The 27676-nt window shown below is 43.6% G+C and overlaps 2 protein-coding genes across 2 annotated transcripts in view; both read left to right on the forward strand.

Moving 5' to 3' along the window:
- Positions 1-9631, forward strand: part of COL26A1 (collagen type XXVI alpha 1 chain) — a 133327-nt gene extending 123696 nt beyond the window's left edge. Inside the window, exons 14-17 of the mRNA XM_065732225.1 lie at positions 3009-3053; positions 4724-4768; positions 5615-5699; positions 8685-9631. Coding sequence (XP_065588297.1) covers positions 3009-3053; positions 4724-4768; positions 5615-5699; positions 8685-8857 — 348 coding nt within the window. The 3' untranslated portion in view covers positions 8858-9631. The remainder of the gene's footprint in view (positions 1-3008; positions 3054-4723; positions 4769-5614; positions 5700-8684) is intronic.
- Positions 9632-14615: 4984 nt separating this feature from the next.
- LOC136045692 (3 beta-hydroxysteroid dehydrogenase type 7-like) lies at positions 14616-27188 on the forward strand. Its single transcript, XM_065731754.1, has 6 exons — positions 14616-14826; positions 17297-17452; positions 19558-19666; positions 23695-23794; positions 24341-24503; positions 25726-27188. The coding sequence occupies exons 1-6, from the start codon at positions 14622-14624 to the stop codon at positions 26142-26144; spliced, it is 1152 nt and encodes a 383-aa protein (XP_065587826.1). The 5' UTR covers positions 14616-14621; the 3' UTR covers positions 26145-27188.
- The last annotated feature ends 488 nt before the right edge of the window (positions 27189-27676 follow it).

The raw sequence follows: 27676 nt of genomic DNA on the forward strand, positions 1-27676 counted from the left end.
TGGCACTTTGGCCTACAGCTGTTCCTGTCAAGCTTACTCTCCAGAAGGCCGTAGTCTTTGAAATTGCCTCTGAGAAGCACAAGGGACACAAAATCATGAGAACTTAGTAGATGGTGCAATTATTCAGCAACTAGATCTGCAAAATGTGGAAGTGGGCACAGATGGACTGTGGAGTGTTACTCTGATCCTAATGTGGAACAGAGTCAAAGAATTAAAGAAAGAGAGAAGAAAAATGTTGGCTGGTGCTTGTTAAAAAAAAAAAGAAGGATGTCTCTGCAGTCATGGCTATGTAAGCACACTCTTATGCTGCAGCTGTAGGGAACAAATTCCATTTTCTTCTAAGTGCCACTTTTACCATCACACTGGAGATCACTGCCTGCAGGTAGGTAGCTGTAGATGATGTGCATCTCCTTTTCTCCTTTACTCACTCTCGCAGTCTAAAAAGCAGAAGAGTGTCTGAAAGAGCAATGAAGGGCAAATACTAATTGTTTAGCTCCTATTTGATGACTTTTCAATTTCATGAGAATAACTAGTGAAATACATAGGTTATGCTCTTCTGTCCAGACTGTGCAAGGCAAGCAAGGCCCAGGTGTGGTGTGTCATGCTCTCTTGAGGAACTTCAAGTGAAGGAGAAGAGGATACCTGAGAGTGATTTTACGGGATTTTGGTCCCCATTCTTACATATGATATCACCTGAAAGATAGAGAGCATTTTAAGTGACAGTATCTTATGCAGATCACCTACTTCAGGCATTTATTGGCTTTACTATTAGGCTCTGATGCATTTCTAGGTTAGAATTTAAGGTTCTAATAAGGAGTGAAATAGAGAGTGAAACCATAACAGATGAGATTTCAGTACCTACTAGCCACTGCAGCTCATCACCATTAAATGCTAACTTTCAGTTTAAAAAAAAGAAGGCATGCCTTTTGGCAAGGTGGATGGTTTCCATCCAGGAAACTGGTAAGAGCTCTTCCTCAATGATTCCCTTAACACGGTGCTTTAGTTTGTGCTTGATCATATTGCTAAGACTATTACTGCACTTCCTTTGAAACAAAAGCTGTAATGCACAGCGTCCATTCAGTACAGACAAATACTTGAGACTCTGACCTCATTCCTTCCTCGTACGTATTCACAACTGTAACTCTCCTTCTAGGTTTAGGACAAATGAGATTTTCAAATACACAATGCTGTGCTAAATAGAAAAATGCTATTTCCTGTCCTTTCTTTCTTAGCATGGAAAGCAGAGCTGATCGTTTTTTGTGGCAGAAATTCTGTAGGACGTTCTGTGTGCTTTTTGTCTTTTGTGAGTGTGGGTTTGAATGCTGGTTTTGACAACAACATGCTGCAATTTGGGGTTTGGTGGATACAAATTAGGGCTGGCTTTACACAGAGCAGACGAGCTGCGCAGCTGCAAAGGAAAGCAGAGGAGGGCTGGCAGTATCTGTTGAGGTATGAGAAAACATCATTGTACATTCTTCCTGCTTAATCTCAGAAGGAACAGATGTAGAAAGAGACCTGAAGCAGTCTGAGCACAACCCCTCGATGGCAAATTTGTGTGTGCCACTCATGATCAGTCTCTGTTCATTTAGTTCTTAATGAGTGCCAGCGAGGGATGCGTCACATCATCCGCAGGCAGTCTGCAGAGGTACAGTTCTTGAGGGCCTGGGATAAAAGATATTTCGAACATCCAGCCTAAATATCCTTTGATCCCCTTTAAGCTGATAACATCCTTTTCTGTTCCCCCTGGACACCAAGAAAAGTCTGTTTATGTATTTCAAGTGTGTTGCTATGTCTCCTCTCTGTGGTTTGCTGCTTGCCCGTGCTGTCTCACAGCTCTTGCTCCTTTCAGTGTACAATCCAGGCATTTCCCTTTGAAGATGCTCAGAGCACCTGACAAACTGGGCTTCCTCCTGGCACTGTCCGTGTCAGAGTGGGCCTTTGTCTGGTGCTTCTTGGCCGTGCATTGCACAGGTCTCCACAGTAAAGTTTTGAGATGCCCAAGGCCCATTTGTGTTCTACAAAGCAGCAGTGGGATGGACAGAGTAACAAAGCAGCTCTCCCTTCCTGGCACATGCTACAGAAAGCCGCCGCCAGCTAGATGGTTTTTGAGGAACAAAAGGATGGATTTGTTTCTGTTTATGTTTAGGGAAGAAGAGCTGGTTTCAATATGTGTCTGTTTCATCAATAGATTTCTAAGGATGCTTTTAAATTTTGCCTCCCCTTCCTTGGCTCCTGCTTTCCCATGAAATAATCTATAGCTCTTCTCCTAGTCAGGGATTCTGCCCTGTCCCAGCCTGCCCTGGGGTGGGAAACCAGAGCTGAGGAGGAAGACAGGGACTAAAAAGATGTTGAATTTGATGGCGTTTCATTCCACCCTGAACCAACACATACTGTTCCAAAATGTTTTAGTTTAGCCAAAAAAAGAAAAGAAGAAAGAAAGCACAGAGAACAGTGTGAAAATCAGCACGAGGGGAAAAAGAAACAAATCAACCAAAATGCTGTGTGTGGGTTTGATCAGTAGCTGCTGGGGTTAATGCGGGGACGTGTGTGTGGAGCAGGAGGCAGATTAAATCAGTACTCTGTGGGAGTCCTGGGCTCTGTTTGCTGTCTGGAGCAGCATCAGCCTGTCTGTTTTACTAGAGAGAAGAATGCTCTGTCTTTGTAAGAAACAAATCTCCAGCCAAATTCCTTCCTGCTATAATGTAACTGACTGCTGTAAAGTTCAAGAAATTGCTAATCATCTTATGGAGAGGATATCAAGTGGAGTAGCTCTGTATTTAACCAAACTTCTCCGAAGTGTGATAGGATTTGGAGCTGATGTTTGACAGAAAACCATGACCCCCTTTTGCTGTCTCTAAGTGATAATGTCAAGGGAGAGGAATTTCTTCTTATTATCCCAAGTGTAAGGTTTTTCATTAAGCCATCTTAATTCCACTAGTGAAAAATGACACTGTGTTCTTGTCAAATGGAAAAACATCTCCTAATGACACTTACTTTATTTCCAACAGGGGCAAGCAGGTCTGACTGGAGAGAGGGGCATTAAGGGATTTCCTGTAAGTGATGTACTTGCGGGTGTGTACAAGACTCAGTTGGGTTTGGTGCCTTCCTGGCATGTCTGGTACCATAAAAACATCGAGCTGGTCTGCAGCTGGTTCAGCCAGCTCTCAAATACAATGCTGAGGTCAACTGACTGCAGCTCAGAGATTTTGCTCAGTAGGAAGCCTTACCTTAAGTATTCCTTATCGAATGGAACATGAAGTGCATCAAGCGTAGCACTGAAATGCAGAGTGTGTCAGAGTGATCCTATAGGGTTATCTCCACCTTGGGTCGCTCAAGGGATGGAGCTCGTGCCCTGCAGCTGGGGGTCTTCCTTCCATAGCCAGAAGTGAGTAATGAAAACTTATCACAGGGCAGCCAGATTCCTGCTGATTTCTTTACGAGAGGAGAATGCTTGCTCTAAAAGTTAATAGCATTTGACTCATGGGAAGTCCTAACAGTACAGTGCAAAGCAAGGTAGCATCCCTGCTCTGCAGCCTTACCAGCTATCTTCTGCTAATGGTGTTCTGTCTACAGGGCACTCAGTGGCATAACGTGCACTGCAGGAAAGGACTGCTGACAAAGTCCTTTTGAGAGGTCAGAGGTGGACAGCAGTGATGAAGAAGGCAGTGTGCCAACAGAGGAGATATGCTGTGCTTGCAGATCCCCTCTAACCAAAACCTGGCAGACAGAATCCCCTCCCTGCTCTGTGAGGTTCCTGGCATTACCAGAGTGCAGAGGTGGGCACTGTTAACCCAAGGTACCTCAGCTGCTCTTGGTGTCCTCTCGCACCTTGATCTGCCAAGCTGAGCTGGAAAACCTTTTAATGAGATAAGAGACTTGGGCAAGTGATTTCTTGGCAGTAGCTAAACTGATGCACGCAGGAGATGTCTGCACAGGCACATAGGGCTAGAGTGCAAATAGAGTTAAGGATTGTCTGAAAGTGAGTGGACAAGTAAGTTGGTTGTCTTGAGTGGCAGCATTCAGAGAGGCCCTGGTTTCTCTGGGAAGTTTCTCTTCACCATACCTTAATTCCATCTCCTCATACTCTACACTTCCTGCAACCTTTTCTTCACTCCTTCCTCCCATCCCCAGTCCCTGCTTTGCAAGTGTCTCAGGGATGTCCAGTGAGTCTTAGGAGTCCAGGCATTTCCATCTTATTTCTTTCAGCCATTTGTTAGGCTTTGTCTTTAGCTTGTGGCTTAATCTGTTTGTGTCTTCTGCTCCTTGGGAAATACAATAAATCCCCTGGTTAGGGGGAACATCAGACCAATGTTCACAGCACATGGAGATCTTTGCTCACAAAAAGCTTAATGAGCATCTTCAGAGGCAGCAAATGATGTGAGTAATTAATGAAAGAAGAATAGAGAATTTTTATGGTGTAAATCAAAGATGCACAATTGCATGTTTGGGGCAGGAGAACAGCATTTCTTTCTCAGCCTTGCATCCTAAAACATTGTTCACTGAGATCTGTTGTAGGTGCAGGCCATGGCAGCCAGCCCCTCCTGCAGTGTGGCCACGCCAGCCAAGTTTATCAATGTCAGAAATAGCAGTGACCTCCTGGGAAGCTGCTGGGAGCTAGGACAGAGCTCAGGAGCCATCCCTGCTGTGGTCCATTGATGGGAAGTAATTCTGGGCAGGATGCTCATTCATATGGAGACAAATTTCTCTTTCTTGTTTGTTTTAGGGTGAACCAGGCAAGAAGGGAGAGGAAGGTGATAAAGGTGCTGATGTAAGCATGTGTTTCTACTGTTTTTGTTTGTTTGTTTGTTGCTTTTCTTTGTATCTCTTTACTGTCTTTTAAACATATTCCCTTCGGTTTGTGAGGGACAAGGCTCCTGTTACCAATTAAAAAGGCAGCAGAAGAGATATGAGCCTTGGCTTACAATATACTGCATGCTAGAAAGCCAAGTTTTAGTGGTTCGTTGGCCATGTTGTCAGCTGCTCTCCTGCATGCTGAACACCTCCTCAGCCCCCAGCTGTTATTCTCCCATACAGAGACTACCTGTGGTCAGCCTAGGAGCTTGCTGAGAGGCAGCCCAGGGTACTGTGGGCCTTCAAGCACACACTGCTGGCTCTAGTCCATCAGGATGGGCACATATGCCACTGCTGCAGTTTGTAAGGCAGAAGCAAGATGGGGCTTGCCAACCTGCTCAGTTTCCTGGTGTCTCAATGAAGAGAAAGCCCAAGAAACTCAATGATGCTCTGAGTAAATGTCAGACAACAGCAAAACCTGTTTTCCAGGTAGCACAGTATAGTTATTAACATAAGCTGCATAACATAACATATTTGACAGGAATATACACCCTGGGTTTGGCTCACTGCAGAAACAGGAACCAAAGTGAAAGGCTTGGCTTTGAGTCAGAGGCCCTGCAAACGTGGGGTATAACTGAGAAGATTTGCTTTGCAGATTTCCCCTGCATTCCAACTTTACTCTTGCAGCTTATCTCATTTTTTTGTGACTTCTCTTTTTTTAAACATTTACACTGCACCATTTGGTGTTACAGAGCCAACATGACGTGCAAGAAGTCTATTCTGCAAACATATAGCACTGTTAGTTTTCTTTTCTGTCTTGCAGGGGGAAGGTGTTCAACAACTTCGAGAAGCTCTGAAGATATTAGCTGAGAGGGTCTTGATTCTAGAGCACATGATAGGGATTCACGGTAAGCAGTGCTTAAGTTTTCTTCTCTAGACAGCTGGGTCTCTATTCAGGAAGCTGCTTGATGATTAGATGTCCTCCCAGTATTGTCTCTGTCAATGTTACCCAGAAAATGAACAATCCATGAAGGTCTCGTTGTGACAACTTATACCAAACCTATTTTCACAATCAGATTTAAAGAAAGTCTCATGTGTTCCTCATTCAAATAGAATTTCTGCTTTCTGATGAGGCTACTCGCTCTCCCATCACGGGTGCAATGTGTGGCATCATCCCTTTATGACTGTTTTCTTTCCTTAACCAGAGAGTGGTGTTGTGTAGTCATCACAGATCAGACTTCTCCCTTGGTGGTATTTGAGGATCGGTTCTCTCAGAGCTGCCAAAAGTTGCTGTGATGATTTCTTCCCGTCAGAAACACAGCAGAAGCAAAATATTGGTTGGATCTACTATCTCAGGCTGTGAGAAGCAAGGCTGTTCCTTGGCACGGAGCTGAACATTTCTTAACTGGGTAGTTTAATTAGGAACCTCACATGGCCTTGCTAGGCCCTGGAACCTCATTCTTGGCCCTTCTTGTAAATGGAGCTGCTACCACATCTTCCCTCAGACCAACATCCACTTCGATTTGGAAGTGGCTTTTGGATATTTCTGTAGAAACTCTCCAGAAGTTCCAGGTGACTTAAAGCAGTAGTGCAGCAGGTTTGAGAGCCCACATCCGCTCCTGCACCGCACGCTGCTCCAATGGAAATGCCATTGGGTGCTTCAAAGCCAAAATAGTGTTGGTGCATAGAGCTCCACTGTATGGCTGATCAGGCTTGGTTCTCTGCACTGTCTTCACTGTTCAAAGGAGGTGTACCTTTTAGAGGCCCAAAGCACTAATTCCAAAAGCAATAGGCAGCAGCATGAGCTTTTGGGAAATCGTGAATCATGAACCCATAACTTTAACCGCAGTCAGCCTGACCTTACCTCTGCATTAATCCTTGTTTGCTTCATGTTTTCACTGGATGTTATAGACCAAGAGGAGATATTTTTATGCTTGTTTGCTTTGACCTGGTGACAGTGAAGATGCCCATTAGGTTCCCTACACAGCAGTCCATACCCACCTATGTGGTCTTCTGGTGGGAGTGGAAGGGGAATCCTGTCTGTAACTACAGTCCTGTGAATTTCACAGGGATACAGGGCCCAAGGTCTGAGTGTCCCATGGTCTTTTACTTTGGGTCTCCATTTTTACTGCTATAAAGCGAAAAATCAGCTCTAGAAGCTTGTATAGACAGTGGTACATGAACTGGAGAATGCATGCAAAATCTGCCACTGCAGAGCTGCCTGGTTTCCCATTTTTACATGTTCTCTGTTTGCCAATGCAGCAGCACTTCAGCAAACCACTTTTACTGGTTTGCTTTCTGTTATTCCCTGGGATGGACAGAAGTTATTTATACCTATATATACTCTATACCAATGTAACTACATCAGCAAAAGTAGATGATTTTTAATTGCACAGTGTTTAAGAGCTATGTTTAAACACCTATCTTGCATGATTTTATATAAATAATTCCTTTTTTACCCAATAATAGTGTAGATATTATATTTTCATTCTGTTCCTTTGAAATAGTTCCTTTCTTAAGGCATATTTAGACTCTACAAAAATACTACTTAGAAAAAGAACTTAGAAAGTAAAGCATGTTTTCCTTATGCTATTATGTTCATCTCTGTAAATGAATATGGTTAAAAAGAAAGAAAGAAAGAAAAAAAACTGGAAAAAGACATAAAGCAACAAAACAGGGTTTCCTTGAGCACAGACCTCCCTGCAGTGAATGGCACCGTGCAGCTTTAAGTCACCCAGCACCAACTGTCCGGTCGTGTTCCCAGTCTGAGTGTCACAAATCTTACCACAGGTTCCTAAGTAGCCCAATTCCCTCCAGTTCAGAGACCCACGCAGAAATGCCAATCGTGTGCTCTCATTTTCCCAGGAAACTTCGCAGTCAACAAATGCTTTCAAAACCACAGCCACCCAAGCAACAAGGCAAAACATACCAGCAAACAGAACTCTTCTCTGCAGTGGGAGGGCAGTATGAGATTATCTGGCCCAGCAAACGGTAGAGAGCAGCCCAGCAGGACACGGGAAAGCCCAAACTGTTTGGCAGTGTGTGCTCACAGTGAGCACAGCACAAATCCTGCAGCTGAGCGCTGCCTTGGCAAAGAAACGCTGCCTCAAGTGAGGGAACCAAGGCCTGGGGGGTCTGGCATGTGAGGTTGAAGCCTTGGCAGGGAAATGAGCAAACAGACATCCATTTCTGAAGGTAAGAGGAAGAAAGCAGGGCATTCCAAGTGATGAGGCAGCATTGCATTGTCAGCATCTGCTGCTGGCTGCTGGGAAAATGGAAGAGTGGTCGCAGTCAGAAGCACATTTAGCTCTGTAAGGCAGGAGGCAGGATGCTGTAGAAAGAGGAGTTCTGCGTTAACATGAGGCACGCTGGGAGAGTGGACAGCTAATATTTATTCCCAGCTTTATTGCTAATGTGGCTGTAGCCTAGGGTGGATCAAGGTTTTTGTTCAGTCCTTTCAGGAAAGATGTCCACCTTTACAAGGATGAAATGATACCTATATCCTCAGGAACATCATTTCTGTGTGACTCCACCACAATGCTTTATCCTTCAGTAACAGGAGTCTGTGGGCAATGCCGAGTAGCAGTTGCAGCCCAAGGCAAATTGTGATCAATAACAGAGCAGTGCTTTTATAAATGAGGTGACAAATAGGAACAGGAGCTGCTGTGTTGCTTGCAGTAGTAGTGTTTACCCCAAAGAGTTTTGTTAGAGCAGAGGGAAAAGGCTAAATATTGAGTAGTGTGATGGCAGCAAACACAACTGCTTGCTGGACAGAAAGACAGCAGGAGGGACAACGCTTCTTCCAGAAGAGGAATCATTCAGAAAGGCCCCTTCACACTTACCTTAGCCTCCCCTTTTAAATAGTGCTTTCCCGTGACTTTCTCTCCTTACAGACTCTTTATCTTCCATTGAGCCAGGCTCTGGACAAGACGTGATCCCGGGTTCCCCCCTGCGAAGCAGCATCAAGATCAAGCGTGGAGGACCCCAGCAGCCACAGGCCTACCAGATCCTCTCTTCGCTGCTGGATGACAGTGAAGCCAAAAGGAGGAGCAGTCGGATGAAGTAGGAGCATCTCTGTGTTCTCCGTGACCGTCCGCCAGTTAAAGATACAGTATCCCAGTGTTTAATTACAGAGTGCAAGTGAAGTGAGTAGAAAGCTCTAGTGTTGGCAATTGAGTTTACTTACGTGGCCAATGCTATGCCCTTACTGCAGGGAGTCTCTTATCCATAGCTTGGAGATGGTCTAATGAACATTTTTCTTGATTTTCTTGTTTTGCCTTTGGAATCCCGGATGGCAGGTATCCTCAGAAGCTGTCCACAGAAATCGTGTGTTCTGAATGTGTCTCCAGAGTTTTATCATTCCTTTATTTCCCCACAGCCCTTGAAAGTTATTCAGTAAAGCCCTGCTTAACTGGTTGATGCAACCCTAACTAGGCTCAATGCCAAACCTTAGCCTTGCCCTTTGGTACAGTTGGTGGCATCTGCTTTTGTTTCGTGTAGCAGTGTCAAGCTGACTCCCAGTTGAAGGTAATGCTTTCATAGGCCTTCAAAGCATTCTCACCTGCAAGGATTTCTCTTAAGCAAAGAACAAACTGGAGAATTTCAAGAACGTTTTGAACTGTTACTCTGAAAATTCAGATTACTGTTCAGAATTTTGCATCAAAATCTCTACTCTTCATGTCACTGATTGCATGTGAATGGCATTATTCCTACTGGAGAGAGGAATCTATCTTCAATGAGATTAGACTGTTTCTGTGAAAATGTAGAGCAGTGTGTGTAAGGAATGATGGAATTGCAATAGAGTTTTCCCATGCTGTGTTCATTTTGTGCAGACATACAGAGAAAAATCAAGTAGCAGAAATAACTATTCTCAGACCAAAAAAAAAAGGCAAGTTTCTTAACTCTACATCAATAAGGAATGATACAGGCTCTTTTATTCTGTGGGTGAATCTTTGCTATTTGGATCCCCAGACATTGTAGCAGTAAATCACACTCTGGGATTAGTCTTGACAGGAGCTTATTCTGTACTCAGAAGCTAAATGCAAAATCATTTTACTGTTTGCAATAACAAGTTTTTGAGGAAAGTGGAGTGCCAGCATTCAGGGTGAAGAGGCTGAGCCTGCCCTTCAGTGACCAATGAATCACTACACCTGCTGTGCAAATCCAATTGGACAAGCCATTCATGCAGACATTGTATTTTGTTAGAAAGAGTAAGACTGATGGACTCAAGCAATAGTACTATTTTTCCTTATGTGCGTACATATTTGTCACTGTTCTGTCAAATTTTTAAATTCAGAACAAAAGTGAGCACATTTTGTTTGTGTTTGTCAGCTTAACACATCCGTGGCATAAATTTGTTGCATTCTCTGTGCTTCCTAGTGCAAGTTACAGCTATTGGAAAGAGGCAAACTGTACTGCTACAGCTCTTTTTTGCCAAAAGCTTTTGCAGAAACCAACAACTGTATGATCATTCAGGAACCCTCATCACCCAAAGTGACCTTCCCAAGGTAAAAGCTCAAACGTGTTATACTGGAAATGAGCCTTAAAATGAAGGAGCTCTGCGAGCCCATTGGCTGCACATTAAATTGACTGCAATACAGAGACACCGTAACACCCAAATGTTTCCTCTGAATAGCATTGTATTTTCAGAAATGAATGGGATAAAGGCTACTTCAGAATGACCAGGTTTGCCAGATGGGTTCATTTGGCCCCGTTCCTTAGAAATCCAACCATCCAAAATAGCAGAAGTTGATGCTTAGCAAGTGACAGAGAAACGTGTCCACACAGAGAAGCTTTTACTGCTGTACAGCTGAACAAAAACTCAGCTGAGGAGAATTCACAGATCAATCTGAACACATATGCTGAGCAGGTTGGGGCAAGCTGGAGGCACTGGCTGCATTAAGGTTTTCTCATGGCAGTTTCAGGAACCAAACCAAACCCAAGCAGTCTTTAAAAAAGGAAGCAGCAAAATTTGTTTCCCTGCTCCTATAACTTCAAGGTTGAATTTGGAGCAGGAGTACAACAGGTGCATTTCCATTTCCCTGGCATTTTGGAGCCTTCACATTGAATTGAAGGAGAAATTTTTTTCCCACCAAGTTTGTCCTTATGAATTCCAAGCTATCGCATTCGCTTAATGAGTACTCTCTTCATTCATATTGATAGGATTTCAGATTTTAAATGAAGAAATTATTTAAAACAAATTAGTGGTAAGAAGAAAGGAAATTAAGTAGAAGTTGTTTGCAATTAATCCTGCCAAGCCAACTGTCAAAAGATTGGTTAGGTTTGGGTTGCAGTCGTTTTAATTATTGGCTTCTCCAAACTTATTTAAGAGCTATGTCAGTTTTTGCTCTCCACGCTTCTTGCTTTGTTGCCTATCTCTCTTTCATGTGGTACTGTATCTTTAAGTTGGGTGACAGTGGGATTAAACCAACTGGACTTCCTCTTGCATCTGGAGTTTCATTCCTCACTACTTACACAACGGTTGGACCACACTCGTGTACAGGCCCGGTTTCAATGTGCTTTAAAGGTGAACACAGCCTCACACTCAGCTATTAACAGTATTCATGACTAAGACAACCACTCCAACCACATTTCCCATCTTAGGCAGGATACTAAGATTCATTTAGCCAGGGCATCTACGCATCTTGCCATGTCTATGTAACTTAGTGGATTTGTTTGGATGCGTGCTCATTTAGAAATATATTTTAATTAATTGAAATGTTTAGTGCTTTATCTTACATGCCTACTGTGCAATACCATAGTGTGTTCTTTTCCTTCTTTTCCTAAGACTTTGAAATTCTTAATGTTTCTTTGAACCCAGCGTGTTTTTGGCTTGGATCAGTTCTGGTAGTAGAAATGCGTTTTCCTTGCCATGAGCTAACCAGAAGCACATTGCACGACTGCAAATCTTTGCAACTCGTGCACCCTGACATTCACCAGCAATCTGGTACTCCTGGGAGGTGGAGAATGCTTCTCTCCAGAGTATCCAATTTGCACTTACCATAAAGAATTGATAGCAACCTGGGGAAATGAGAATAAATGAGAGAGAAGAACCCTCGTCTGCTCCCACCAAACTCTGCAGTAATTTTGCCATCACCTTCCATAGGAGCAGGGACAGGCCCTAACAAGCAGATCCAAGTCTCCAGCCCGCAGAGCTGGTGCTGCTTGCAGTGGAGCAGAGCATATGGCTCACACGTGGCTTTCTGAAAGTTTGGCTCTGGGGTTCAGCTTCAATCTCAGTCTCTGCAATGAACTGCTTTAATGTAACGAACCTGACCACTGTGACAAAGGCTTCCAAAAGACAATCAGCTTCTGGAATTACTTCTCAGTACAATATATTGGAAATTCTTTCTCATCCATGTTTACAGCTTCTGCTTTACTCAAGATTACATTCCATGGTTGGTGGTATAGGGGTTAAGCTACTTGCAGTTTCCATGATTGCTTTGAAACCAGGCAATTCCAAGGTGCTATAACTGTCCACAGCGCACATTCCCACCCATAGAAGGAAATGTTAACTTTTTCACTACTTATTTTACACGGTATCTTTTTATTTATATCAGTGTGTTTTGTATGTGTGCAAATGGTCCCACTGTTATAAGCTATACAGCATTTGGTCTTTAATGGGGCAGCCATAGGCAGTGTTTTGCAGTCGTGTAGTTACTTAACTTTGAACACGAATAAATAATCTCTTCTGACACGATGAATTAATTTATGGCAGGCTCTAATGTTTGTTGTAAACACAACCTGTTTGTTCCACCTCTTGCATGGTTACTTACCTGTTTTCATATTGCTATGTTATTGTTCAAGATACCTATTCCTCTTTATTTGCTATGGGTTTTGTTACTGTATATGGAATGTTTTGTATTCAGCATTTTCTTACAGAGCAGAGTGGGAACAGTATTCAAGAACCCACAAATACCAAAGACCTTTCATGTAATGCACTGAGAAATAAACATACTGTAAACGAGTATGATGTCAGGTGTCCTGTATTTACAAAGTTCATAGCAAGTTCAAGCAGAATGCATCCTGAAATTAAGGCATCTGTTTTTCTTCCCTGCCATCTCAGCTTTCTCTCACTGTATGTATAAAGGAAAAGGAAAAAAAGAAAAAGGAAAAGGAAGGAGAAGGAAAAAAGGAGGCCTCAGTAAGCCTTCAAGCAGCATAAAGTTTGCACATCCTACATTGCGAGGAAGCCTGCACAGCCAGGCACGTGAGGAGATGGTGACAGGTCTGGTTTCTGAACTCACACAAACAAGAGGTGTGTAAATCACAGCCAGTTCTCTCCCCACTGATCAGATTACAATGCAGATGCACTGAACCACTGTTGCAGCAAAGAATTGTAAACAATGGGAAATGTCCACAGAGCCAAGGCCACAACTTCATGCAGATGTTTTTGCAATGCTGACCATGAGATGCTTGAGGTAACCGTTGCCAAACATTACCATGCAGCACTGCTCTGGGTCCTTCAGGGTGTATTTATCTTGTTTTTGTGTTCAAACACCTCCAACTCTGATATATTTACCCTTGCCTAAGTCCCCTGAGGGAAGGCAGGGCTGTTAATCACTACTGTACAGAGTGGGAGCTGCTGGATAAAAGGCCAAATTAATTTCTCGGGACGTTTGTGGCTGCACTGCTCTGCCAAGTACCAATTAGCATCAGGTCCATGCTGGTCTCTTGGCCATTATGGCCAGGGACTGTAATCATGGGGGAAATGGTTCTTTTCCCCATGCTTAACACAGCACAGGGAAAATCAATGGCAGAGTTAACAGCTTGCACTTCTAGCAGGAGCTGATCCCCGAAACACACACAGGCGAAATACTGATAGCCTTTGGATACAGTCTTAACCCTTCAATCTCATTTTTTATCCACGTGACAAACTGGATAACACATCCTTTACAGTTTAGCAAGGAGAAGGTATATTAGCCATTGTCCATTAAAGAAAACACAACAGTCTGCTCTTAACAATGACAGTGATTAATTATTGCAACAATTTGCCAGAGGATGTGGTACAGCCTCTGCTACTACACATTTTTCAAATTAAGTGAACTTTCTCCTCCTCATTATGTGTGTGTGTGTGTGTCTGTATATTCCAATTCCGAGCAGAATTAATTTAGGGAAGCCATACCATTGCCATCATGGACATTACAAATGCCCGTTCTTGAACCTGCTTGCATGGTGCACAGTTCAGCACTGGGTAGATCTGCTGCTGTCTCACCATCTATACAAATCCATTAGTGTGTGCCAACAAGAACTTTTTAGTAGCTTCATACCAAATGAGGGATGCCATGAGCATACCTCTAGGACATGTTCTCTTTGGACAGCCCGCAGAGGTCCAAGTTACACAAACTGACCACCACTGGTTCAGGATGAAATACACTGAGCATTGTAATCATGGGCTGAGACTGACCAAGGACCAAGAAGAGCTGGAGGTGTTCTGCTGATCCTGCACGACTGAAGGAAGGGAAAGGCTGAGTCAGAAAGATCAGAACTGTGTGTAGCACCAGTATGGCTGTGGCAGCACTTGTACTGTGCCAGAAAAAACTGTCTTACACATAAGTGGATGGAATCACAGAACTGTAGGGGTTGGAAGGGACCTCCACAGATCATCAAGTCCAACCCCCTGCCAAAGCAGCTCCCTACAGCAGTTTGCACTGGTAGGCATCCAGGCAAGTCTCAAATATCTCCAGAGAAGGAGACTCCACCACCTCCCTGAACAGTCTGTTCCAGTGTTAATGGAGTTAATGTTCAGCCAATAACACCAGCAAACACTGTGAAGGTAGACTTTAGACTTAGATCAGAAAACATATGGGTTGAGATATCAACAGTGCACGATGGGATCTCAACCACAGCCTTCTCTCTGCTCCTCAACCACAAAAATGTCCTCAGAAACGGATGGAGCCCAGATCTACCTGGTGACAGGAGGATGTGGTTTTATTGGGGAAAAGATCACAGAGCTCCTGTCTCAACAAGACTACATCAAAGAAGTCAGAGTTTTTGATTCAGTAGCAAGAAAAGAAGTAGAAAAAGTTGCCACAGGTAAGAAAAGGGCATCAACTTGTATTTAGCAACTATAACTCTCCCTTTCAGGACAGGTGGTGTTATGCTGGAGATGACAGTTGCAGGCATGGGGTGGGAACCTGGATTAAACAGACAAACCCCATGCCCCTGATGTGCTCCACTAGCTAACAATTCCAGAAAAACAACCAAAAGGCAGACAATAATAGAATCAAGCTCAGCATCTGCTACAGATATTGTGAAATGAATTACTGTAATAATGAGAGAAACCTATAGCCAATGTACTGTGCATAAAATGGAAGAGGTGAGGCTCAGTAAACACTCTCAAAGATATTAAATTATTCAATTTGATCACATTCCGAATGCCTGTTTCACCAGAACTGATTACAGTGAGGTATGTAGGGGAGAAGCAACTTGTTTTACAGGATTTGAGAACACCCACCCCAAACAAGCCAACACAGCTCACACTGCTTTGCAGGGTTAGCAGTGGGCTGGGGCTCCCTCTCTGACAGCCCAACCCCTCAGTGCTTCCAGTGAAAAAGAAAAAATGGCAAAATGTTTTTTTAACAACAACCTTCATGATCTGAAAGCCACGTCTTACCACTCTACTGCTTTCTCCTTCAGGTTAGGGAGGACTGTTGTGCTTCTTCCTTTTCCTTAGTTCACAATTCTACATCCCTGGGCTCTTCTGTAGCAGTGACATTGAGGGCAGGATAGAAGCCAGCTGTGGCCTTCCCAGTGCTGAGTAAAGCAGATAAAATTCATAGAATCATTAATGTTGGAGAGACCACTAAGATCACCTAGTGAAACCATCAACCTATAACCACTGTACCAATAACAATGTTCCTCAGTGCCACATCCGTTCTTCTCTGAAAACCTCCAGGGACAGTGACTCCATTACCTCCCTAGGCAGCCTGTGCCAGTATCTCACCATTTCCTGCACACTTACTCCCTGTTCTTGCCTGTCAGTGTAGTTATGCCTTTTTCCCACTTGTGAGTCCCTGCCAACAAATGCTCTGGCCCAAACCAATTATTTCACGAGATAGGATGTGTCTGTTGCCTCTTCCCTACTACACCCATTATCTTCTCTTTTTCTCTATTATACTACCAGTCTCCCTTTTCCAGACTATCAGCTCAGCTCATGCTCTTTATCATCCAGCATACTTTGAGACCCTCCCAGTTTGTTATCTGCTGATTTAACATATATATGCCACGATCCTGATGAAAACATTAAGAAGACCTTGGGGGAGCTACCTACCACATCTGGCAGTTCCCTTGGAGCAGTAATTCAGCTTTGCGCTCTCCCTGATGTAGCTCCCTGGGGCTGTGTTTGACTGACTTGATTGTGGGAGTGACACGGAGTCTCCAAACCCCTTCTAAATCAAGATAGATGACACTGACCTGCTCTCCTACATCCACGTTAAGTTGTCATCAGAGAAAAAGAGATTTATCTGACATGATCTGTTCTTGTCAAAGCCATGTCAGTTGCTGCTATCCTCATGGTTATCCCATGGGTGCTTATTCACATACTCTTTAAGTATCTGTTCCTGAAACTCCTGGTGTTGACATTAAGCTTTTCCAAACTTTCCTGGCTCTTATTTTACCTCCTTTCTAAACACAGGTGTTGCAGTTGCTCTGCTTCAGTGTTCTACTGCCACCACCGTAAGTTCTCCGAAGTATTTGATAAAGCAGTAATCCTGCAGTTACACCAAGTACCCAAGTACAAGTCAGCAGCTCTGGATGACGCTCACCAGGCCTTAACAACCTGCAGACTTCTGGTGCTTGCCACCTCCCTGCCTTTGGCTGACCATACTCTTATTTGCAGCCAGCTGCCTTAAAGCAGGTCATCAGAATGAAGCTACGTAACACTTCAGCCCAGCGTGACAATTAATGGTAGATGCCAACAACTGCCATGTTTAGAACAGCTATTCTGAGACACACAAGAGGGGGAAGGAAGAAAATAAGCCATTCTCAGTGGCTCAAAGGAAGGAATTTTCTACAAAACTTTAACTGACGTATTATTTTTCTTCCCCCACCTACAGCATTTGCAATTTAAATGGAGCTCTGTACAATATCCCTCAAGCTTGCTTAGTATAATTCCCACCATGTTCTAGATGTCTTCTTCATGTGTCCCAGAGTAAGCCCTCAGCCAGCCCCAGCTCAGGACCAGCTGTCTCCCCATGTTGCTCTGCGCACATGCAGTCGGGGATAGCAATGTGCAATGACAGCTGCTGTTATTCTGACCCACAGCTGGTGTAAACTGGCAAAGTACTGCACTGAATTAAACCAGATGTGTATCTGGTTTCTTGGGGTCCATGAAATGGGGATGTATTTCCCCCCAGGGTGATGTATTCCAATAGTATAGTTGGCAAGCTGCTGCTTGCCCTGCTGAGAAGAAAGCTTTCCAGGCAGGATTGTTATTCTGCAGGAATGTGAAGATGCTGTTTTGTATTTTTTCCCCTGCATCTATGCTTATATTATTCTTCTGCAGCTACCACTCATGTGACAGTGATGAAAGGAGACATTCGAGACTACAATCTGCTCCTTGCTGCCATGCAGGGTGTTCACGTGGTTATCCACACAGCTGCTATCGTGGACTACAGAAACACTTTGCCCTTTTGGGAAATGAAAGCTGTCAATGTTGGGGGTAAGTTCTTTAAAACAAGCAATTTCGCAAACTACAACCTTAGAACTGTAGAATCATTAGGGCTGGAAAAGACCTCTAAGATCATCCAGTCCAACTGTCCACCTAACACCAGTATTGCCCACTGACCACGTTCCTCAGTGCCATATCCCCACAGCACTGGAACACCTCCAGGGCTGGTGACCCCATCACCTCCCTGGGCAGCTGTGCCACTGCTGCACTGCTCTTTCTGAAAAGTTTTTCCATTTATCCAGCCTTAAATACACACAGCTTGGTGTAAAGCCACACAAGAGACATATGTATCCCCTCAGATTTAACATTTCTGTGTGCTCTGAATTTGCAAAGTCAAATCTGGACCCAGACGATATGTAAGTTATTCTGATCAAGGACATTTGCTAATAGTACTGATTCAGAACATAGTTATAGTGGTAGGAAACTTTGGTATGTGAGAAAGACATCAATTAAAGTTAGTTAAGTTAAATTAAAGTGATGCTATTTCAAACTATTATATATCAAAATGCCACACCTAGCCAAGAGCTCTGCAGCATTTTCTTCCTATCACCGAGAGCTGATTTCATGCTAGGTTTAAGAACTGATTAGAGAAAAATTGTTCATCAATCTCAGAAATAAGCACAGCCTATAAAAACAACAAAATCTCAATTACAGCAGCAACTCCAATGGCACCTCGAGCTGTTACCTACTAAAACAGCTGTTCACCACAAGGAAAGGATTTTATACATATATCTACACGCACGCATACACATGCACCTCCAACCTTGCAACAGCTTAGGGCTCCTACTTAGGGCTGATGCATTCAAGGACAACATTAAACTACATTGCTGCAGTTGTTTCCAAAACCAGATGCTTTTAAGAGCCTGTACTGTGCATGCACACCAGGAACACTCAGAGCTGGAGGGTTCCCACTGCCCTTCAGTCTTCTCGAGATCTTCCTCTTCATTGCCAGCATGCAACTGTGCCTTGGATGACTCCAGACAGACCTCCCTACATTGGGCTGCTGCCTTCACCAGGACTGATCAAAATCTAGAGCTGAAAGATAAGTCTAAGGTTTTCCATTCATCACTGCAGAGAGAAGAATACTGAACTGTATTTCATACCTACTGTAGAATACATGGAAGAGAAATGAGTCATGGAAGGTCAATTATATCATCCTAGCTGGCTCCTGTGTAACTCAGGCCACAGAAATTCACACAATGACTGCCTTAAGCACAACAATTTGTGGATAAATTGAACAGTCAAAAGATTTTTGCCCAGAATTAAGAACTGCAAGCTAATGGGCAATCTATCAACACTTTCAGCAAATCATAACAGTGCTTAAGAATATTAGTGTGGCTGTAGTTAATTACTATTGCTGGCAAAAATTTACATCTTTGTTCTGCTTTGATTCCCTCCACTGCTTCAACAACAGGTCTCTGAATCCAGTTACAGTCTTGCCTAGATTGAGGAGCCCATACTGTCACTTAGTCTTTTAGTCTGCTTTTTCTTAAGCTGAATGATTTTAACTCATCTGTTTCCACTGATGTTTATCAACAGAGGTTCTCAGTAACTTTATATGTTGATAGGTTAACAAAGAAGTAAACTATTTTCTACTGGTCTTCATATTGACTTATGTGCTCTGAAATTATCCTGAATTCATGACTTCCTTGATAATTTCACTAGGTGTCTGTTGCAGTAGTTTTCACCCTTTAATCACCACTCATTTCTACAGAGCAATAAATACAACTAAAACACCAATTCTTTTGCCAGGTGTCTGCAATTCACCACGTTGCCCACACATGAAAAAAGATGAGCAACATGGAGTTTTGCTCTGCCATGCTGTCAGCTTCTTTTTTGCTAGCAGCTGTTAAGTCCAAGTTATGTCAGTTGTTAATAACTGTAGAGATCACCACATTATAACCAAAGCTGTAGCTGCTGCTCTCATGTTACAAAGCATCCACATCTGTGCAAAGGTACCCAATGAACAACAACTTTAAACTACGGATTTTTTGGCTATGAAAAGGATGGATCTATTTCAAGTCTGGATATCTCACATGACTTGTATAAAAGAAACCAAAGTAGCTGATATTTATCCTTCCCAACCTGCCTTACAGGCACTGAAAATGTGTTAAAGGCCTGCTGTGCTCTGAACATCCCATATGTTGTCTACACAAGCTCCATTGCCGCAGTGGGACCCAACGTTTTGCATGAGCCCATGCTGAGGTAAGGCCCAGCACATCTTTTCCATCCTCATGGATTTTTGCTATGAATCCAAAGCAGAACATGTGTGCTCTTATTCCTGTTGATTCCTTCACTCCGTCTTGAAAATCATGACCCATTCCAACCTAAACTTGAAGAACTTTGGATGCCCCTCACTGAAAGTGTTGGTTGCAAGATGCAGGACTGAACAGCACCTCCAGGCTATCTTCCAAATGTATGGACTTGTTCTTCTAATTGCTAAAATCAGTCTGACATTGTATCTCATCTGCTCAGGGTTTGACAAAGCTAACTTTTACCTTGCTGTTGGGTAAAAGATTTTTTTCTCTCCCTCACACAGGATTGACCCAAAGAGCAGGTGATGCTCCATTGCATAACCACTTTCCCTCCCTCATTAACCCCACAGTGAACTGCTAGCAAACCTGTGGCAAGCTCCTAGTATCAAAAGAGATTAAATGTGCTCAGACTATTACAGCACTACCTCAGAAGGTTAGTTTGTCACATAGTCTTAGGCCTATGTTATTAAACAGCTGCATTTAAGGTGGAAATGCCTTGCAGTATTGATGTGTAACTACACTGACTAGGTTCTGACCCACGAATGCCATCCTACCTCTCAAAATACCTTTTCCTCATGAGGGATAACTCTTTGACTCCCTGTTTCTGGGTACATACTCAACCCATCACCTCCACCTGTGGCTCCATCAAGACTGACCCACAGACCCAGAAGTAGCAGAGCTTTGGAAGCCCTCCTGAAAAGATGGTATTTGAAACGATGCAAAAGCAAAGGTTGTAATTACAAACTGGGGTTGCTTTTTCTCATCTTTGATTTCCAGAGTGGACTCTCACAATCAGCTGACATCACTGCTCAGGACCTGGATACCTTTTGTATTCATGGGGCACAGGAATTGCCCCTTGAATTGAGATGCTCTTTTTGAAGACCAAGAGCTGAAGTGTTAGGTGTGGCTGAAGTCAGGTGGAGATGAGTGCAGACTGACACATAAAATTGCAAGGCAATCCAGTTGTTTCTCTACAGGCAGTCAGTCTAGACACAGCTGGCTTCAGCCACTGAGCTCTAGCAATTTGGACCTGGCTAGAAAAGGCTGCTGAAAGCAAAACTTAAAATGACCTATATGCCTAAATTTCATACTCACGAGTAAGCTAAGCATAACACAGTAATTCTGAAGAGCATTTAGGTACCTAAGTCCATAGAAATACATTCTCTCTTATGAAAAAGTCCCTGAGAACAAGAAACCCAAACCCACACAGGAGCATGAGCATTAGAAGCTCTGGTATCAGTGGAACACTATGGAATTTGGTTATTAACATATCTAAATCACTTCTAAAAAATGAATGTATGTGCATGGCCTTGTTAAAATTTTAGTCCTGTGATGCATGGAAATAGGTGTTCTGGAAAAGATTTGTGGTAGATAACCCAAATGTTGCTTGAGAGGACAGATCCTTGCCTTACAGTCATGCCTTTGTAGGCGCAAGCAAAAACCTGTCCTGCTGCTCACAGAACACATACACATATGAACATCCTTTCCTGCCACAAATGCTAATAAAACCACCAACTAGAGCCTGCAACTCGTTTTTTCAGAAACATACTCATGTTCTCCCATCATACCGTGAGAAGAAAGCCTGTTTCTGAGAGTGGTTCTTCTTCTCCATAGATTTTTTCACTTTTAACTCCTAGAACTTAAGTGAGAGAGGAGTCAAAAATTATACAGCTCGCATCAACAAGGAGCCTAGTAGGTACTGGAAGGCAATATAACATGGCTGTGTTTGGAAGAGTGGTGTTGGCACAGCTGCCCAGGGAGGTGATGGGATCACCATCCCTGGAGGTGTTCCAGAGCCATGGGGATGTGGCACTGAGGGATGTGGGCAGTGGGCACGGTGGGATGGGCTGATGGTTGGACCTGATGACCTTAGGGTTCTTTCCAGTGTTAATGATCTTATGATTCTCTGGCTAAAAAAAACAAAGGTGATGCAGTTTCCCTATCCGACCCAATGTGTTCTGCTCTTCTTTGCAGTCTGTGATCAAGTTTGCCTTACTTTTTTTTTTTCCTCTGTCTCTTTTCTCTATCACTCTTTGTATAATTTTATTTAACGCACTTTCAGGTGCTGGGGAATTGACACAGACAAAGCGTGATTAGTCTCTGGACAGGGTGATGGGTGCAGGGATAATGCTCACACCTCAGCATCCTACAATAATAGAAAATGCCTCTGTCAGTCTCAATCCCTCTGAGACGGCCACCGCTGAGATACCTTCTGACAATGCTGCTCCAGTCTTATTAGCGTTCAGTTATCTGTGATCGTTTTGAAAAGCAAGAGCATTATGCTGAGCTCTTTGTTACTACCAAGCTTCAAAAGGGGTGGGGGAAGGCAAACAGGAGCAGAGCTCTGCAGCCCAGAATGGCAGGCAGGAAGGATGCCCCTTTGTGAAGCTTCACAAGGTAAAACAATAAATTCAGATAGAAAAAAGAAAGCAATTAAAACAAGAACTTCTAGATAACCCCCCTAATTGTCTTGGGCCTCTCTTGGGCTCTCAGCAAACCGTGCACAATCAATCTTTTGCTGTGCTTGTTTGCTGGTTTGTCTCCTGTTCATCACCCGTAAACACGGGGAGGGGAGGAGGGTTTGTGCTACAAGCCTGGGTGCGTGGGGAGGCTTTGTTTTTGAGGCTCCTCATTTATTTCTGTTGCTCTCAGCTGGGATATCTGATGCACAAGATACTGACTGAAGAAAGGCAATAGCATTATCCATGTTTTACACGCAGTGATGTGGGCGCAGAAAAGAGCAAGAGAGTTGCCCAAGGTCAAAGCAGGAGCCTGAGTTAGAGCTTGCTCTCCTGAGGCCCAGTGCTTAACAAAAAGACCTCTGCTGCAGATCTGCTGCCTGACCTTGTCACAGTCCACTTAGCCCTTCCTTAAAGTGCATTTGAGCTCCATTCTTTGAAAGGAGTGAGACAATCTACAACCTGCAGCTACGGTTCTGCAACTACACCAACACTACAGTTTGGTGTTTGCCTAGGGTGAATTTCTGTAGGATGGTGAAATAGGAAATAAGCATGAAATCTCCTGCAGGACACTGAATAGGGAGAGAGCCTTCCCATGCAGCAGGGAGCAAGTGGACACATGGTCTGCATGTGTGGTCCCTCCAATGCTCCAAACAAGGCTTCTTTGCTCTTCAACAAATCCAGAGTCCCCTAGTCTACGTAACCAAACCCTGGAACGGACTAACGTTGAGCTAGAATCACCTGTGCCTGTGTGGGGAATGGAGCTGCATTCTTGGTTCTTCTTGGAATTATTTCAGGGTAAGGCCAGTTATGTGTTGGGTCCCATTGACTTAGGAATCACATCCAGTTGAGGAGTATGTCATCTGGCAACCAGGGGTACCCAGCACAGCTCCAAGCCTTGCTTACCCTAAATCAGGGACCTGGTTTTCTGTTTTTCCTCTCAAGCACAATCTGCTGGAGCAGATGGAAGAAAACCTCAGCACAAATCTAGTGACTGCCCATCTTCCAGGAGCTCTTTTGCATCACTACCAAACATCTCCCAGCTGTAATCAACAATATGAGAAAGTTAAGGTGCAGCTTCCCTTATAGCTCACAAGAGGCTTCTCACTACCTCTAATGAAAAAACGAAACAAGATTGCTTTCATTTTCCTGCCCTCCATCATCTTGTGCTCTTTCCACCTTGTTCAGCCACTTGAGAGTTGCTTAAAAAGGTAAATGTGCTGCCTTCTAATTTCCCTGCCAGAATATTGTTTGCTTCAATCACACAAAAGCAAATTCACCTCTCAGAGATTAAACCATTGCTCTCATACAAACCTGCTTTTGCCTAATGCTGTGGAATCACTTGGTATTTCTCAAGGCTTTATTTCTCCTGAGCTGCAGTAAGGACCTTTCTTTCAGCCCTGTATAACTCACCATCAGAACTTATACACTGCAGAACAGGGGTTAAAGTAAATCACACAGAGATAAATGTCTCCAAGCCCTGGACTCCAGGGTCACTCACCATCTCCATCTATTTCAGAGGAAATGAGGACACCAAATACAGTGGGGAAGTGGAGCTGCCTTATGGGAAGACAAAGGCCATGGCAGAAAGACTTGTATTAGAAGCCAATGGGAAAAAGGTAAAAAAAAAAATCAATGATAGCATCCCTGGGGTTTCAACACAGGATGAGAAGTAAGAGAGAGCTGCTTAGAAAGAATCATAGAATAGAATCATTAAGGTTGGAAAAGACCTCTAAGAACATCTAGTCCTAATGTCCATCTACCACCAAGACCCCACAAGTTGTACCTCACCATGTCTCCAATGGCTTCTCCAATGGGATATATTCAGCACATTGCCCCAAGCTCACCAAAGGCTGATATTCCCACAGCATCACAGAGCTGCCACGTATTTGCAGGACTGAAGAGCTCTGCCCTCTGTCCCTATTCTTAAGGTCCACCAAACAAGCGAGGAAAGCATTGTGTTAAAATAAGGTTTGCAAAACCAGGTTCACCTGGTGCACAAAGGTGTATTTTCAGACATGCCTGAGTGATTTAAGAATCAAAAGTTTGACTCCTCCAGCCCAATTTCCCCAAGTATTTTGGTTCCACCTTCCACGCCAAAGATTACTGTGGAAGATTCTACTTCCAACTCCATCACTTCCTAATACTCCTCCATGAATTTTCAGCTCAGCAACGGTGGTGAACTCGCAACCTGCATCATCCGAGCAAACACAGTATATGGGGAGAAAGCAATGTTCCTTCATGACTTGTATTTGTCTGCCAAAGCCCAGAATGGTGTGTTGAACTATCTGGAGCCCGAACACACGGAGCGCAATTCCACGTACGTGGGTGAGTGAATGGTGGAGCTCTTTGCATGAAGTGCTACCAGGATGCTTTGGCCACAGGAGATTTTGTATGTCAGCTTACCCACAATCCCTGAAGACAGAAAATGAGTACAGTGACTGAGTATAAATAATTCTATAACCACAAAACTCGGTCTGGCTTAAAACTTATTAACGTTCTATGATTTCAAAGAACCATTATGGTTGCCAAGAACACCAAGACCATCCAGTCCCACCATCAACCCATGGCTGTGACCTCTCCAGACCACGTCACTCAGTGCAACATTCACCCTTTCCTTGGAAATCATGAGGAAAGGGTTTTCTTTTGTTAATTCACTTCAACATAAGGGAAAATGTTGTTTAGAAAACTGAAAAATAGCAGAAAAGAATAAGAAAGTTCTATTTTTTTTCTTTTTCTGGTTTCAAATCTATGGAGGAAGACAGAGAAATTTAGGGAATATGCTTACAATTTTTTTTTTTTGTTGCTGTTTGAAAAGGCAAGTTTATTTACAGAAAATTAAACCAATGATTTATAAAATTAGGAAAGGCATTCATTGTAGGATTGTACTGCATAACTGATTTTTGTGAGCATGAGAGACTGCTCCCAAAACCTCTCCAAATCATAGAATCGTTGAGGTTGAAAAAGACCTCTAAGATCACCCAGCCCAGACATCTACCTACCACCAGTTCTGCCCACTAACCATCTGAAGTACCACATCTGAAGTGGTTTGTTGTTGCACTGAATGTGTTACAGGAGGAATACAATTCACCTCTCAATCATGCGGGGCTTTGGTTATTTCTGCAAAGCTCACATGTCTTTTTCCAAAAGTGCAGATAACAGTGCTTTGAAAATGCTGTTACAGTGGAATCAGGCCTGGATAAATCAAATGACTTCTTCAAAGGCGCACAGCAGAGTCAGGAATGAAAAACCCCTGAGCTCTGCCTCCCATTCATCCTGATCCCACTATAAAACAGCGCCCTTTTGCTTCATGTGAACCCATGTCACAAGGGACATTAATTGTCCAACTCGAAGGGGAAACCAAAGGTTGAAAGGACCTTTGAGGTCTGGATTAACTACCTCGTCCCTCCTCAGTACAGCTGAGCATGCAATGAATGCCATCCTTACTTTGTAGCACTGCAGCTGGGATCCAATGCACTCACTCCCACAGTAAATAGGCAAATGTCACTCCTCCTGAGCACCTGTTTCTCTCCCCCTCCTATTTCTCCAGGGAACGTCGCATGGATGCATGTTCTTGCAGCAAGGCACCTGCAGCTGAGACCAGATGCACTGGCTGGACAGGTGTATTACTCCTATGATGACACTCCAACAACAAAAGGTTTTCTGATCAGGTATCAGCTCTTGTCCTCTATGGACTCCACAATAAGACTGGGCTCACGCATCCCATATTGGAAGATGTGGTTAATGATACACCTGCACAGGATAATCGAGATTATCCTGTCTCCTTTCTGGAAGCCACGGCCCTTCCTAAACTTCCCTTTGCTGAACACGATAGTCACCACCTTCTCCTATGAGACAGACAAAGCCTTCAGGCACTTTGGGTACAAGCCCCTGTACAGCTGGCAGGAGAGCAAGCTCCGGACGGCGCGGTGGCTGGGAGCAGCTGTGGGGAACTTGTCCCCCCAGTGATGGAAAGGACCCTTCTTAAAGATCCTGTTTATCCTTCATACGTGGCTTATTACATCTGTTTTGAAGTATTATCCCTATAAAAATAAACTGCCAGCCTCTTGCACTGATAGTGCAGGGGCTGACTTGCATTCGAACCCCATGCTTGGGCAGCCAGTATCTACAAGCTCAGACAGCTCCCACTTGAGCTCGGAGAAGTGGGCTGTTTTTACAGTAGTGGTTGAAATCCAAAATTAATTCTGTTGATTTGAGACTGTTTAAGTACTCCTGTGTTCTGTGAACATGTAATCATCTCTTGAGTTTTCCTACAGTTGAAGTGTACATATGCACAAATAAAAGCTCATTTTAATTACTTCCCTAATCCTCCTGGTAAAAAAAAAAAAAAAGAGAAAGAGAAAGAAAGAAAGAGTGAAAAAAAAAAAGAAGCAAGTTTCAGCATGGCATCTTTGATAGAAACGATCAAGATTTGCTCCTTGTTAGTCATAGTAATTACTCTGGAAAGAAAACGAAGGAATACACTGGGAGCTGCCAAGTTAACTCCACGGAAATTCACTCACAGAAGAGTTCTTTGCAAAATGAGCTTCCAAACCGAAAATAATTTGCACAGGTAATTTGTGAATAATTTCATATGACAAATAAATTTGGGGCAAACCATTACAATCTGTTCATAGAGAATGTGGGGAGGTGAACCGTGCAAGTTTTGGAATCACAGAGCTGCTTGAGTTGGAAGGGACCCTCCAGGGCCACCTGGTCCCACTGCCTGCAATGCACAGCGATGCCCACAGCTCTCAGTTCCTCGCTTTTTTACTCTACTAATTTGTGCAGGGAAGTTTTTAATACAGTGGTCAGTAAGACTGCTGGACTTTCTGTTTCACTAACAGTTGTTTTTGCAGCTTTCTGCTGTAAGTTAAAGGGTAGGTGACAGCTTGCTAAGAATGGGAGAGAGAAATACATACCCAAGTTTTACGCACATTGCCAGAGCTTTGCTACAGTATGACCTCAACAGGTTTTAAAGCTTCTGAGACCTTGGTTTTATCTTGCCAAAAAAGAGCCACTGGGTGGAGCTGCGAGTCTGTGAGACAGGTAACTTGGATTTCAGCGTTGTAGCAGCTTTTGCTGGAGCTGTTTTTGACAAGAGCTCCAAGACCTGCCCAAACAGCAACGCTGATGGATGGTCTGGGGGTATGGGTCTGTCCTCAGTCTGCAGTACTTGCAGCTTTGGACATCCCTCAGCTGCCTGGACGCACTCATCATTTTATCCTCCATGTAGTCATGCCATCAAAGAGACCAAGGAAATTATTTTTTCCACTCATAACTTCTTAGAAAAGAATCAAAGTTTGCTTTTAACTTAACAAAATATAATGAAATATGGCACTCTGACCTTCTGGAAAACTGGCCTAAGTACAGGAGCCGATGCTTTCAGTCCCACTCAGAGCCTCTGGCTTATTCCTCCGTGGGCTGTGCAGCTGCTGAAAGTACCAAGAAGGGTAATTGTCAAGCCCCAGTCCTACTTCAGCAATAAACCTTATGTGCAT

Source organism: Cyrtonyx montezumae, unplaced genomic scaffold (assembly GCF_038088225.1).
Source record: "Cyrtonyx montezumae isolate F1298 unplaced genomic scaffold, pur_monq_1.0 scaffold_15, whole genome shotgun sequence".
Classification (NCBI taxonomy): Eukaryota; Metazoa; Chordata; class Aves; order Galliformes; family Odontophoridae; genus Cyrtonyx; species Cyrtonyx montezumae.